Here is a 16,536-nt window from a genome sequence, read left to right on the forward strand (position 1 = left end):
AGACAGTTAAATACGTAAGACCGATTGGTCAGATATGTCTAAAACTTTAAGAATACCGGATCTGAAAAATCTATTATCTGATTAGAGGTTAAGAAAAGACAAGCTCTTTTACACCTAAGCAATGAAGCATTTCGTATTTGCACTTGGTTAAGGACATCGATTTCCACCCAGCAGAGCATTATCACGGTGTCCTCTTACTATATATATATATATATATATATATATATATAGGCTTCGTGAATTTGAATGCCATGAATGCTGCCCTGGTTAGGTCACATCCGTATCAGTCATTTGGGTTTTTTTCAGTTGTGATTTTCATTGTGTTATTCTTGTTATTATTTATTAGCAAAAACCCCAAATACTGTATGGAAAAGTCTAGAACTTGGCTATTTCTGTATTGGCTGAGTTGAGAATTAAATAATTCCTTTAAGGGACAGAGTCCGTAAGATCTGTTCTTATTTCTTAAGGTACCAGAGAATCCTATACCAGTAGATGGTTTTATTACGGACTTTGTTGCATGCTTTTCACAGTGTAGGCAGGAGGTGGATAATTGAGGAGCTGTATTGCCACCAAGGAGCATTTAACATTACATTTTGGTCAGTTCTTCCCATCACAACTAAAGAAAACCTCAGGAAAATGATTATAAATCCCCATACCTCTAGCAGATATGAAAAACACACATCTTTGGGAAGATAAAAGCAAACTGGGTTAAATGAGCATGACACCTTCTGTCTTCCTGTATTGAACTCAATTCATCTTTTGGCATATATATTTTTATCGAAAATTTACATTCTGCCTATCAGAGAAATAATTAAAGATAAAAATAGGATCATCGAGCATTTTTATAACACAGAGTTCAGGGTGAGTCATTGATAAGTATATGCCTAATTTATCAATTAATAAAGTAAGACAGTTAAGACTCTAGGAATATGGTACTACCACCACCACCACCAAAAAATTTATGCAGAAGTGAATAGTAATCATATTTCTCATCTGCTCATCTATAAATTGTACATAGTCATAATAATGCCCTGAATTTTGATCTAACCAAAATCACAGATGAAGAATTTTGAAATGGTGGGAGCTGGCAAAGGTAGTTGAATACGGAAAAGGCATATGCTCCAGAGTCAGGAATTAATAAAGAAAAGTAGGAACCGAAAAAAATAACGATCAAGCATGTTATATCGAGTCAGAGAGAGCTAAATACTAACACATCCATCTGCAAGAGGTGAATGTAGATGCATGCTGTGAGAGGGAAAGAAAAGAGACTATGGTGGGTATTGTGCTAAAAAAGCATTTTATGACTATTTAAACTATGTGTTTACAATTGATAAAAACGACAACTAATAGATTTATATCCCAAATTGTCAGATTAGGCAGATTCATTGATCAGTTCTGCAGTTTAAACTTCCAAGTGTTAAGCTGTATCCTATGCTATGTAGAATTCTCTATTCATGTTAACATTTCACATAAGAACGTAGTAGGAATAGATGTATATATCCTCTCGGCCTTCCTTCCCTGTGACCTCACAAAGTTGAAAAACTACATCTTAAAGGCACAGACAGGTTTTTATGCCGTATCATTTTTAGTCTGTCTTCACTGTTTCCCCATATTCTATGTAGAGGAAAGATAGTTACTATAAGTTATGTCACTGTTTTGGCTGGGGGAGTAGATAAAACACTGTCTACCTTCACCAACATCTTTGAGAAGACAAATGATGACAAAGAATATTTATAATTATAATTATAAGATGTATGAGAGACCTGGAATGCAACCCTCGGGTTTTCCTGCTGGGCTGTATATTGGTGGGAGGAGGATTTATATAAACACAGACAGAGAGTAAAGTGGGGGTACGTCCAGCATCTGGAAAACCAGTCCGTGGAAAGTAGGGTACAGCTGGGTTTGGCCCTTTTCACCTGACAGAAGAGCTTCTACCAGCAACAGTATGAGTCTATTTAAGGGAATTTTTATAAACATCAGAATTTCATGGTTCACAAAACAAAAACAGTATGGATAAGGACCGATACTCCTCTTGGTGACAAAGAAGAACGATATTTCTGTCCACATCCTTTAACTACAGTTCTGACATTGAAAAGCTCACTAAACTCATTTGTTGGCAAAACCTCACTTGAAGAGATCATCAAATTATTTATGTTCACTATTCCAGTTAAAGTAAATACTCATACTTTTCATTGAATAAATATTAAATTTTTTATTATAAAATGTTATCCAAGGCCCACTAGGGGTGTAACCTTCTATAAAGTAAATGATATAATATTATCTTTCCAAAATCTGAAAACTTATGAATTAGTAAATATATTTGTTCCTATGTTGTTTTTTGTTTGTTTGTTTGTTTGTTGGTAAAAAAATGAACCGTATTTACTTCCAGTTTTCCAGTGTACTAAAAATTATATTTGCTTGAAGTATATGTGTTCTATAGCCAGTAAAAATTTTACTAGAATTTAGAAAGGGATCATTTTCAGGCATATTAATGTAGCAATATCTTTACAATGTACACAATAAATTTGTGGAATGTGTTAGTCTGATGGTTGGTCACCTTCATAGTCAATAAATCCTGTAACTTTTAAAAATGTGTCTAATGGAATAATCATTGGCTGCCCCATCTATCAATCATTAAGTCTTTACTATTAAACTGGGATTAATATGTTAAATGTCATTAATATAAAAATGTACCTTTTAGAAAATCACATTAAATTTTTTTTAATAAGGATTAAGATGGAATACTTTTGAAACTCTAGCTGTCCATTCTCGGCTGTTACTCAAACGTTTATGCCATTGGGTGGTATGCTAAGAATCCTGAGATAAACAGTTTTAATTAAGCAGCCTATAATCAAATATTTATTATGCATTTTTTATATTTGTAACATCAGTTAGAATGCTAGATGAGTTAGACTTGAGTTACCCCAAAGAATAGAATTGGACATTTCACTCTACCTGTTGAAACATGAATAGAGTATTATTCTTCAAAATGTAGAATACAATAGCATGATTTTTACAGCCAGATTTTTAGAGTCTACAGACAATCTACAGACAATGTGAAAGCTCAGAGTATCTCTGTGAACTTAATTAAATTTATACATAGGGAAAAGGCAATCTCATTATAAGATCTAAATTAAAAAAATTTTAATTTTGAAATATAATCTTATAAGATCTTATATAATCTTATAATATTATAAGATCTAAATTTTAAAATAGTACAGATCTTAATACCAGTAATGATTATTGAATATCAATCATTATGTCAAATATTCTCTCATTAATATAGTAGTTTCATAAACTCCAATCACTTGCTTTATTTTCTTCTAATACCACCTTTTTTTTCTACCAAAGCTGAGAAAGATAATTTTTAACAACTCCAAAAACAAAAAAACACACAAAAACAAACAAAAAAATAATCTAACAAGAACACATTTTTGGTTAATTTTAAAAACAATAGCTTAATTTTTACCTCAATGTATTCAAAAGCCCTATGATAATCAATTGATCAGATTATACATGTTATGTGGGTATTTGTCATATTTCGTCCTTGTTGCTGATTGTTTCCTGTATGTGTCATTGAGTCACTGTTTAAACTGTATTTTGTGTGTTTCTTTTTCCCTCCCTTTGTGTCAGTCTCGAGAAATAACATCACAAGTAAGTATTTTGCCTCCTTTTCCTCAAATGACTTAATATATGAATCCAGAGCTGTTACAGGAAAATAATATTAAAGGTTGAATTCAATATGTCAGATTATAAAACCAATTAATTAAACTGAAATGTTATAAATGTTCTAGGTTCAAGTGAGCGTATTTATATTTCCCTAATAGGATGGCAAATTAATTTCACCAGTTGGTCTTCAAGTTATGTTTATGTACAAATCCAATCACATATTTTACTGGATGGTGTCACACACAGTGAAATACAGCAGCCGGGCACTTAATGGCTCTGCATCGTCTCTCCTGGAGTGAGGTCCCCTCCCTCAAAGCATCCAGATGGCTGACATGAAATTTCATGCCTTTTCTTGGATTGAATCACCTCTTGGTTAATGTGATGTTCGAAAATGCTCTTCCCTTCAGTATCTTGCATAGTACAGACAGATGAATAATCACTTTTTTACTTTACTCACGTGATGAAAAGTCTATAACGGATGTTTGTTCCTACTCTAGCAAGTGAAATTTCCCTTGGCTGGATTTTAAGGTACAGTGGTATCCCCTTATCTGTGGCTTTGCATTGAGCAGTTTCTGTTACCTACGGTCAGTCATAACCCCTAACTAGTAAGTGAAAAATTCCAGAAATAGACAATTCACAAGTTTTAAGTTGCATGCCATTCTGGGTGATGTGCTGAAATATGTCATTGCCCCATTCCCCCCCACATGGGACATGAATCACCCTTCTCCAATGTATGTATTCACGCAGTATACTCAGTATAACAAGCTATTTGTGAGAGAAAGCGACCACATTCACATGACTTTTTGTTACAGTATATTGTGACAATTATTCTATTTTATTATTGTTGTTAATTTGTTATTGTGCCTAATTTATAAATTAAACTTTGTCATAGGTATGGCTGTATAAGTAAAAGCAGTATACTGGCGGTGCCAAAAAATGTAAACGCATTTTAAGGGATGTTATGTATGTGTTACTTTTCGAAGTTGAATTGAATCACATAGCAATGTGTAGTATGATGTTTGCTCGAAAGATGGCATCTGTCAAATGAATGCTAGCGTCATTCATTGCATTACAATTTTAATATAACTTTTTTCCTTTCTTGGCACCCTCTGTATGTAAGTCTTGGGACTATCCATGGTTTCAGGCACCCACTGGGGTTTTGGGATGTATGCCCCGTGGATAAGAATGGCTATATTCTAGCCATTCTTTGTTGATACTCCTTCCATCCCTATTCCTAGTACATCATTTATTCAATTATTTTGCCTGAGCAAATGAGGCCCGGACTTGGAACGAGATGATCTGAGTTTGGTTTCTCCTTTTACTAGCTATGTGTGAACTTGGGCTATTCTCAACACACAGCAGAGTGAAGATTAAGTAGGGAATATATTATTATCACTTCGCAAGTTAGAAAAAGGAAGAAATGTGTTAAGTGAATTTTCAGAGTATGTGGTAAATAATTATGTGCAAAGTACACAGAGTAACATAGATCTTATTTCATTGTGTTTTACTGGTACGTCATCATCTCTTAGTGCATGACACCGGATTAGAAAATATTTATGCCCATAAACTCAAATTTATAAATAAAATGTAGTAAGTATTCCTGTGATTTGGATAAATACCTTACAGTCTTAGTCAAACATAGATATATTCACTCACCTCAAATTCATTGTAATTCAATGTCTCCCTCTCTCACTCCTTTCCTCTCTCTCTCTCCCTCTTTCTCTCCCGGAGTCTGAGCTCACCTGTAATTTTCTTTCACAGTCTCTCATAAAAAATTTTACCTTTGAATCTATTCTTTTTTTCTTTTTACAATTCCAATCTATAATATTTTCTAGCTCTATTGATTCTTGTTCATTTCCAACCCCAGGAAAGCATTTCTTACTTGCATTATTTACTTTTCTTTAATTTAACTTAATAAGAGTCTCCCTGGCACACTTATTAACAAGAAGCTACTTAAATGAATCCAATCTATTTGATTTAATTTAACTACATAGTCATGGCTTTCAGTCCACTTAACATCTTAAAGTGCTTGGAATCATTCTTCCCTTCCCACTGCCAGGGGAAGTAAATTAAGCCTTTAGTCACAGCTCTTTGTTGAATGGGCGTGAGAGTCAAGCTAATCGAAAATGGATAGAAAATTACAAGGTCAATGTAAGTCACGTAGGGCTTCATCAGGGAGTGGTAAAATTTAAGCAACCATATACTTGGGTCAATAGTACAGTTTTATGTGTATTCTTTACATTAGAATATGAATATTCATATCTACCAAGTCTTACGTCATTGTACCTGTCCTTTAATTCGTCACGTATATCACAGAAATTTTCTTTCCACTGGTTCACCTCCCCATAATGCTTTAGGGTATTGGTTCTGAAATGCTAGAAAGAGAAAGGGATTGCGTGTGTGTGTGTGTGTGTGTGTGTGTGTGTAAAATGTTTTGGGCACGATGGAGTTGATGCTGTACTCATATTGGATTCACCATAATAGTTTTTCATAACTTTATATGTTTAGGTCCTTTCTTCTGGACTGTAATGTGCTGGAGGTGCTAGAATGATAGCTCTCCTGACCTACCCTGCAGTGTGTGGGGTCTACACACACACACACACACACACACACACAGGTTTAAACCACTGCTTTAGGCGATAATTCCAGTAATTCTGAAAAATGATAAATGAAAATTATGCGGTGAAGGGGACAGAGGTAGCAATGAAAGTAGGATTCTAATAATGTAAACTATTTGAATACCTTTATGCATATGTTAATCCTGTTATTCAATATTATTCTATTTGTTGATTTTTTGGTTTTTTGTAAGTCAGTTTTGGAGTTTAAAGCTATTCAGCTATACAAGAATATTCTCTACGCACATATATAATTATGTATAATACATAAAACCTAAACATATATACCCAAAATGACATTTTATGTAGAAAGACAATGTTCCTTTGTATTTAGTTATTTCTAGACATAAAATAAACCATTTAGTTAAGAAAAAAATACTTTTTAGTTTTTTTACAAATCCAAAGTTAATGATTTGGGCCAGACTTGGATTCTGACCTATGAGATATACAACCATATGTTTTTCTCAGCAACAACTCGGAATGTCTTCAATCATAAATCAGATATGCAGTTTAAGTCTATTATAAAGGCTATAAAACTATTCTTAAGGGAGTTATGAATCCAGATTACAAACACTCACATTCAAGCAACTGGGTGAATTGATTTATTTTAAAATACCACTTTGTTCCACACATTGCTCAATAACCTATGACATGAATAACTGTTCAATAAAAAAACTGAGAGAAACTTGAATTGAGTCACTTCGGGGTATGTCTGGAGTGTGGAAAAGACTCTTTGATATATTTTATGAATCTGACACTTTCTACCTTTCTGAAAACAATGAAAGTAAATTAAGCTATTTTAGGCATAAGAAACATTTTCTCATTTATAAAGTTTTCAGTTCTTACCTTATGAAGAAATATTTTCAGCCTGTTTTCAACTATGGTAAGTTTGATAAATATTTGGAAAAGAATGTAACATTTAAAAAATGACCATGTTTTAAATTTATATGAAAATTGTTGGAGTGGCCCTATGAATTTTTCATTGCCTTATTGAACTCTATCAATATGTTCCCAGAAGCCTTTCATATAAAATATGTGTGTTAGTCCATTCACGTAGCTGTAAAAAGATATCACAGGCTGGGTGGCTTACAAACAACAGAGATTTATTCTGACAGTTCTGGAGGCTGGAAGTCTGAGATCAGGGTGGCAGCATGGTACGTGGGAGACCTCTTTAGGGCACAGCGTCCTTGCTGTGTCCTCACCTGGAGGAAGGGATTAGGGAGTTATGTGGGGTCTCTCGGATCAGTGCACCAACCCCATTTATGAGGCTCCACGCTCATGACCTAATCACTTCCCGAAGACCTACCTACTAACACCATCACTTTGGGGGTCAGGATTGCAGCATATGAATTTTGAGCAGATGACAACACATTCAGATCAGGTCATAATACGCAAATATCTTTTTCCATTCACAAACATTAGTATGAAGTCTTGATTTTTCTAAAGGTTAGCAATAACATTAGCTTTCTGACAATTACATTAGACTCAGAAAAGTCAAAGAAGAGTCCCTCCATTATTCATGGAGATAGTGAGGAATAACTGACACAAGTATTACAGAACAGGAAATCTCCACTTTCACAAGTCCTTGCTCTCTTCTTCATATTCACAAAACTTTAACCAAGGAATCTTTACCCTCAAGTATTTGTTTATAGCATCTTGACTTTTTCTGAAATATAGTCACTGATAGAGGAAAAACTATACCTAAAATACGAGCCATTCCCTGACTTTTTCATACCCATTTTTCACTTTGATGGAACCCCTCATCATTACTTCTTTTTCTTTTCTCCCTTTTACTGTTTTTTTCCTACAGGATCATGACCATAATATTAACTGGTATTTACTGAGCATGTGCTGAGACAGGCAATATTGTCTATACTTTCCATGTGTTATCGCTGAGATCTCTGACACGCACTGTGGGCAGAGTACAATGAAAAGTATTTCTAAGACAGGGTAATGACGATAATCTTTGAGTTTAAATTACATAACTAGGAAGACAGAGCTGGTAGGTGTAGAACTTGTCATTACACCCAGGTCTGCAGGGAGCCACAACACTTGCTTCACTGATTCAGGGCAGAAAAAGTTCCTACGGCTCAGGCACGTTTGTGTGTCACCGCACCCTTTCCACTAGGTCATGATGTCATGTTCAAAACACAAGAGAATTACAACCAGGTGACAAAATGGCAGCAGCAAAGTGTATTTACAAAGGGACCTCCTTTTAAAGCACACAGGCACACAATACACACACGTCCAGTACCCAGGAATAGAATAACTGTTATAACCAGGGTAATTGACACTGTGCATAATCATTCTTTCTAAGATATACTAACATTATTACTCTATGTGGATGTTGACAGTTGGCAAATGTTTTTATACATTTATGTGTTGCATGAATTTACATAACATTTCTATGAGGCTGAAGATGAGTACTATTATTCTTGTTTTACACAGAGGTTAAGCATTTTTGTACACGGACAGAGCTAGGAAATATACAGAATACCATGCAAATTTGTGTATCTTAATACATAAAAATCCTGTGTACTTTTCATTAGGTCAAATTGGAAGGATGGAAGAAAGGCATGCGAAATGAAATATACAATGAGATGTTACTTATTTTATGGAATTATTAACAAAAAGGCGTTGTGATTCCTATGGGTTTTTTGAGTAAATCATGATACTCACTTCCTTGAGGAACTCAAAACAAGGATGAAAGGGGTGTTGAGTCTTGTTTAGGTAATATACACACAGGCTTCACTTCATGTTTTAGATGTATGCTTGACATAATTCTCGGAACACACAACTAAGAAAAAGTCCTCACAAATAGTATTTCATCCCCTACTTGGAAAAGAAGGAAATCTTAACTTCTTACCTAAAATATTTTATGGTTTCATAACTTGAATTATAAGTGACATTACATGAACATAATATTTTGAGTATTGTGTCTAGCAAGATTATTTCCACATATTTGTAGGAAATCAAACTATTACTCACAGAGACTTATCACTAAAAAGATCATGTAAAATAAATTTAAGAGTAAAATTAACATGACTCTGCAAGCCACACTAAATATGAATGAACTAACCTGTTTTCATTTTTTCTGCAAAGTACACATAAACTGAAACTTCTGAACAAAGACTGACATTCTTTACTGATGGTAGATATCACTTAAGACATACAAAAATATCCACTATTGCAAAACCATGGTATTAAGAATTTTAAATCTTCCAACTTAAATTCTGATAGCTAAAATAAGGTTTCTAAAAAAGTTAATGAGAAGTTCTCTTATCACGAAGATATGAAGGTTAAATTCCTTTTGACATCACTCTGATACAGTAATGTTTTGAAACCAAAAGGCAGATAAATATTTATATTTTCGATTGAATTTAAGTGTGAGATTATTTCGTAGCTTGCCACTCAGTATTGTATGTAAGGCATTGACTGAGCCTCAATAATTTATATTCACTTTTGAAGGAATTTATTGGATCTACCTCCTGACCTTACTTAAAGTGGTAATTTAAATTCTATTACTTTGAAAGCCAGCAACACATGCATGTGATAGCTGCAGCTCAGTCTTCCATCCATAGAAGGGGGGCCCAGTAAGCGGATTCGTGGCTGCTGCCCTAGATATGGTCAAGTTCAGGAAGTGTTTTCATTTGCATGTGCATGTTTTTAGAAAGTAAGACTTTCTGCTTTGATCTGCATTGCATTTCATATGACTTCCTGGTATGAAAAGCACCGATTTTGAAACAGGAAGCATTTATTTATGAAGGGCTTATCATCAAAGGAGAGATTCTTACTTTAAAATCAGTTTTAGTTGGGAAAGAGTACATCAAAATAGACTTTCTGAGTTTGTTCATTGTTTCCCTCGTGTGGAGGACAGCCTGATTTAAGTTTTATTTGTGATTCGAGAATACATTTGTGAACTATTAATATTTACAACATATTTTCACTTTGACTACGGAAGACAGTTCCTGAAATATGTTTTAATATTTTAATCAGAAAACATTTTATGTGATAAATAATTAATGCATGAATTAAAAAGCACTTTGTTTTCTTCTGGGTCATATGGGGGAATAAAAACATTCCACATCTGATAAAACATCATTGCAATGTCATCTTTGGAAAGAGCAATAACTTAAAAACCTTTAAGATATTAATTCAAAAAATAAAACAATTTTCATAATCTCTATTGACATTTTATGTGAAATACATGTTGTAGATTTAGAAAAGTCCATTTTGTGGACTTCATCTGAACAAAGTTATGAAATACTTTGTTGTTTTTGTGGTTTCAAACTACTCTATGTTCATAGTCATTTGATAAGATAACTATGAAACATGGAACAGTAAATCCTTTCATTAAAACTTGGAGGGTACAAAGCTGTTTTATCTGGTTCATATAATACCTTCCAGAGAACATATTTTCTAATGACAGTAATGGAAAATCAGTATCAATGATTACGAGTTTGCTCTTTCTGTGAAAACCCTCATGACATGCATACTTATACCAAGATCGCAGCAAAATATTGATATAGGCCCCAGCAACAATAATTCCTAAAATATCTAACTGTTGATCTCCATCTCCTTTAAAGTCTCAAATATCTATCAGCGTGGAAGAGTGGGAAGACACCAAAGACTGCAAAGAACACGGCCACCACCGAGGCAACCATCGCAACTCCACATCCAGTGACCAGTCGGACCACCCCTTGCTGAGAAGGAAGAGCTTGCAGTGGGCCCGAAGGCTCAGCAGAAAAGGTCCCAAACACTCTGGTAAAACAGCTGAGAAAATAACCCAGCAGCGACTGAACCTTTACAGGAGGTCAGAGAGACAAGAGCTTGCTGAACTTGTGAAAAATAGAATGAAACACTTGGGTCTTTCTACAGTGGGATATGGTATGCTCTCTAAGATATTGTATGCTAATGGACTTGTGATTTCTGGCCGTTAGTCATTGTAGCATTGGCGCTCAGTAAGCTGAGGATCACATTTTTGTTTCACAGGTTCATTGGAAGGGACTAGGGACACATATTTACTCTCCCGCAGGAAAGTATAATAATGATCATAAAAATAAAAGTGCTGAAAATTGTAAGTATCTGCTTAGCTCTCTAGGTACTGGGATGAACACAGGACATGAATTAGCTTCATTTTTATTTTCACAAAAACTCTTCCAGTTTAGAGATAAGGAAACTACGTTAAGTAACTTGCTAATTCGCTTGTTAATAGCATGGCTGGAATACACCCCGCATCTTATTCTAGGGCTGGAATAAAATGCATTTCAGGCATTGGTAAGTAACTAAATGTACCAGCTACAGATGACCCAAAATGTTCCTACAAAATTTGTTTAGTTTATAAACAAATTTAGTTTATAAATTTAGTTTAGTCTTCAAAAGCTTTAATGTAAAGCTCAAATAGTGCTTGTTCTGATGCGATTGTTAGGCTCCCATGTTGGGTCTGTGGTCGTGATAGAGACCATGTGGCACAGCTTAAATAAATAATACAAAGATAATTTTAAAATACACCACTCATCACTGTATGAATTTTATTTAAAAAATAAACTTAGTCAACTTAGAGGAAAAACAAATGATACATAAGTATTTCATATATATATATATATATGTGTGTGTGTGTGTGTGTGTGTCTATATACATATATACATTTATAATTATGTATATATATAAAACACTTATGTATCATTTGCTTTTCCTCTAAGTTGACTAAGTTTATTTTAAAATTATATATATATATATATAAATATATATATATAGAGATATATATAGATATATATATGCATTTAGGTATTTTTGAGAGTTTCTTTTATATACACATATAAAACTTGGATAAACCAGAAGCTAAGAGACTTGTAAGTATCATGCAGTTTAAGGATGAAATAGAAAGCATTCCACATTTGCCTTCCTCTTACCTTTATTATGAGTCTCAACATTGTACACAGGGGACATTTTTAATCATTAAATTAGATGGAGTTCAAAGGGAGTTACCTGTGTTTCTTTGAAAAAGAAAAGGAAACATATTCTCTAAGTACCTACTCTATGCCAGGAACAATTGGCTTTTGTACTTTTTCTCATTACTTCTTATAACCCTGATTAGACAGGTTTGAAGATCAGAGGTTAGAGACCTTGCTTAAGGACACACAGATGAAATGTACTGGCTTCCAGATTCCATATGTCATTGAAATCCGTAATTATTTTTCCTTACATAAATGTAGTACAAACTCAGCCATAATTTTAACATGATCACACAAAGTCTTACATTAAGAAGCAAAATAAATTAAAAAAAACGGCACAATTTTCATTTTAAAAAATTATAGTAGTAGCTCTTTGCCAATTTGATGGCATTAAGGCTACAGTCCTATTATTTTTGTGCACTTTTAGTCATTATTAGTCAGCTACTTGATCTTCTTTGGAAAAGTTCTAGTGAGTATTCATCTAGGTGGCAGCTGTGTCTCTGCTCCCCATAGCAGCCCCAGGCTGGTCCTGTAAGCAGTGGGGCAGGTAACAGTTTGCCTCAGAGACACAAAAACCCTGGAATTTGCTGCATGGCAGAGAACATGTTCTGTTTTTGCCTGTGACACTTCTATCTGGTACCTTTCATTTAGGTATTTTCGAGAGTTTCTTTTTTAAATAAATTTGTTCATTTAATTCTCACACTAACTCTCACAGAAAGAAAGAAAAGATTCTGTCCACCCTTTTTTTTTCTCTCTCTCTCTCTCCTTTCTTCCTCCCTCTTTCTGTTCATTCTGTCCATCTATCTGTCCGGAGACCCATCAATCCATTTTAAATTCGTGTACTGACATCCCTGATAACAGAAGGATTATGAGAACAGGATTTGGAATCTAACACATCCTGGGGCGTTGAACTTTTCCATGCATTTCTAACTCACAAAAGTTCATCCAGTGTTCAACAGATGGTAGCCGGCTGCCCTCTCAGCCCGCGGGCTGCCCTCTCAAGCACTGTTCCAGGCATTGGGACTAGAACAAGGACCTATTCAGGACCTCGGCATTTACGGAACTTATACTCTAGTGTCAGGCAACAGAGTCATCGAATTACTGAACATTTCCAAGCCATTTTATCATTTGTGAAATGGAAATACTAACACCTATCTCATAGTTTGTTGTGTAGGACCAGTGGAATAATATGTGAAAATGTGCTTAGGCTGGAACAGGCATTCACTTGATGCTACCATACGTCTATTTAAGTACTACAAGTCTATCTGTGTTTTACACGTAGAAAAGGTAGTGTTTTTTTTTTCCCCACAGTACAAAAACAAAAACAAATTCTGCATCCTTGGGGGCAATATTGTCTCTATTTAGGAAGCAGGCTTTAAAACAATTATTTTGCATGTTTGTCTTCCTTCTTTGAGGGAAAGGGAATGTCTCACTCATCTTTTGATCTTTGTATCCCAAACACATGACACATTTCCTGACACAGAGGAACCCAGTAACTGCACACTGAATGTGTGAACAAGTAGAGTGCTTAGAGGTGAAAAGACGGTCTGCTTGCATCACGTGGCCAAGCATGTGCTCGCATTGGTATTTTAACTTATGACATTTTACCCCGTATCTTTTAATGTTTCCACTACACCATGTGTCCTTTCTGCATTACTGTGAATATCGTATAGTGCTTCACAGATGAAACATGTTTAGAAATACTTTACACACAAGGCACGATGACTGATTTAATTGTGAGTCGTCATCGATATTTTTAAGTCCGTCTGGCCTGCTCCAAGAGAAGAAACACATTGTTTTTGACTACTGGATATAAGACACAAAGGAGAGGGAAAGGGAAGAGTCAAATGCTGACATCTGAGGGGTCTTCTTTAAACAACTTAGTGTCCGGTGGTGGTACTCACTCAGCTTAGAAGAAGAGGACGAATACATGGGTGAAGATAATAAATTTGAGCACCTGGAAGACTTCTGATGGCAATGTGTAAGAAGCTGCATTTCTGCTGGATAGTGCTCAGAAAAAGAAATAAGATACAGACTTGAGAGTGATTAGCATATATATTTTTAATTAAAGCCACAGGAATAGGTGAAATAACCCCCTAGATGAAGGACTACAGGAGAGCTCTGGAAAATACTAATATTTCTGGAATGATAAGGAAGGATTTTTAAAGAACAGGAGACTGAAGTGTGTAGAAGTGAATTACCCCAAAGACCTGCCATAGTACAATAGTATGCTATCAATTGGTTACATGTTTTATCGTGATATTGATTTCTATGCTTTTAGAAGTGTGGGTGGGGCCTGAGATGGTCAGAGGCACCCCTCGGGCTGGTTACTTCCAGCCTTGAGCAGTTTTGTCTGTGACCCCAATGTGAGTACAAATATCATCTCCTATGTGTTCTATGATGTGAAAAAAGCACTGGGAAGTGTTGGACTAGAAAATAGGAGGCCATGCTTACTAGTGCCAAGTAGTGCTGGAAGTAGAGTGATGGGTCATTGGGTGATCTCGGTGAGGATCAGTTACATGGTATGTGCACACGCTACATGGAGTGGCATGAGGAATGATGACGGTAAGGATTTGGATGTAGTGGATTTAAATATATCAGGGGCTCCCGAGGTGTTGGACATTTAATCTATCTTATCGTTTCACCATCTCTTGCTTCCATTACCAAAGTCATACTGTGATCCAAGATGGATGTTGGAACACCAATTATTTTGTTCACATTCCATCTAGCAGGAAGACTGAGACACCAGAGAAGAAAGGGTGGTCTCTTCGATTAAATCATATTACCAAGGAGTTGCACCCATCATTTCAACTGTGTGCCGTTGGCAAGGGAGTATGTTTCGGTTTTGATGGCTCAGATCGAACAGTAAAGAAGAGAAGCACAGCGATTGAGAGACAGTTGCCGATCTCTGCCACAGTGGGTCGTTTTGAAGAAGTTTCATTGTGGAGGAAAGGTGGGAAAGATGGAGATAGCTGGATGGGAAAGTGAAGAAAGAAGAGGGGCTATTTGCTTTGAAGATCGGAAACACATGAGCATTTTTGTTAAGACTGAGCCATGAGAGAAGAAGTTGAAAATACAGGAGAGGGACCACAGTTGGGGCCCTCTGCTTAGATATTTGGAAATGAGAATAATATGCATGTTTTCAAATGCAGTACACTTGTAGTACAACTTGAAAGGAAGTTGAGTAATATTTCATTTGATAGTAAGAGGCACAATCATCTCCTGAGAATGATGCCAAAACTGGAAGGGTGAGTGTTTTGAAAATAATACAGAATGCAGCCTCAAAAGAAAAGCTGTTCTTTCTGTGTGAGACTAATCTCTTTCATTTTCCTTTTCCTTTTTATATTTTTAGAATTTTAATACAGAACATTTCCAACATGAGTAAATGTGGAAAGAATGGTACAATGAACAGACTCATTATCATACTTCAATAACTATCAACTCTTGGCCTATCTTCTTTCATGTACAATCCCACCAATGTCCCTCACTTCTCATATTATTTTTAGGTAAATTTCAGACAGCATGTACTTCAGTATTTACCTCCATAATTTACAGACTAGTTATAAAATTGCAATCAAATTTACTTTAAAAAGATATTTTTTAAGTGTTTGCCATGAGGTTTTCATTTGATTGGTTGTGTGTACACAGATGTTTTAATCTATAAACTACACTGCAATGTGAATAATTATTGTTTTCTTTATGTAAATAACTGGCATAATTTTTCAACAATCTCTTTAAAAAGGCTCCTATACTCACTGAAAATTATTCTAACTATTGACAGATTACTAATGATCAACCCATAGAATAACATATGCTTTTAATAGCATAAATTAGCAAGTAAGTCTTCCTGGGGTGACCGCTGCTTATAGGTACAAGCCAATTGTGGCATGGATTGTTGTAAGTTTCATGCTGTTAGTAAAAGATGAAATGCCAAGGGAGAAAATAAAAAATCCTTGTGAGTGAGGAAAAGGTTAACTACTAGTTAGATACTAGAATTCATTACATCCATCACAGAGCCTTAGTTTATTTGTAAAACAAATTATACTTTACCTGAACGATTGGATAGATTAACCAAAAATGTGTGTGTGTGTGTAAAACATGGTGACTTAATTGTTAGTTACCACATTTTTCTATGTATAATACACACCCACATTTTTGGCCCAAACTTTCAGGGGAAAAAATATCTTTCATTTCAGTTTTTTAGTACTATTCATGTATAATGCACATCCTTATTTTTCCCTCACAAATTTGGGCAAAAAGGAGCACTAGACATAGCAAACTATGGTAGTCTCTTTCTT

At 35.1% G+C, this 16,536-nt stretch overlaps 1 protein-coding gene across 9 annotated transcripts in view; it reads left to right on the plus strand.

The window, feature by feature from the left end:
• Nucleotides 1-16,536, plus strand: part of KCNT2 (potassium sodium-activated channel subfamily T member 2) — a 230,867-nt gene that overhangs the window by 201,340 nt on the left and 12,991 nt on the right. For 6 of the 9 annotated variants that reach the window (XR_013992629.1, XM_081038922.1, XM_081038923.1 and 3 more), the window contains one exon: nucleotides 10,871-11,171. Coding sequence is in view for 6 of the 9 variants with exons in the window: in XM_081038922.1 (XP_080895048.1) it covers nucleotides 10,871-11,171 (301 nt within the window). In the remaining 3 variants the exon portion in view is untranslated. Of the gene's footprint in view, nucleotides 1-10,870; nucleotides 11,172-16,536 lie in introns of those variants that run through there. The other 3 variants (XR_013992630.1, XR_013992631.1, XM_081038924.1) reach the window with 3 other exon arrangements.

Source organism: Rhinolophus hipposideros (genome assembly GCF_964194185.1).
Source record: "Rhinolophus hipposideros genome assembly, chromosome: 26".
NCBI lineage: Eukaryota > Metazoa > Chordata > Mammalia > Chiroptera > Rhinolophidae > Rhinolophus > Rhinolophus hipposideros.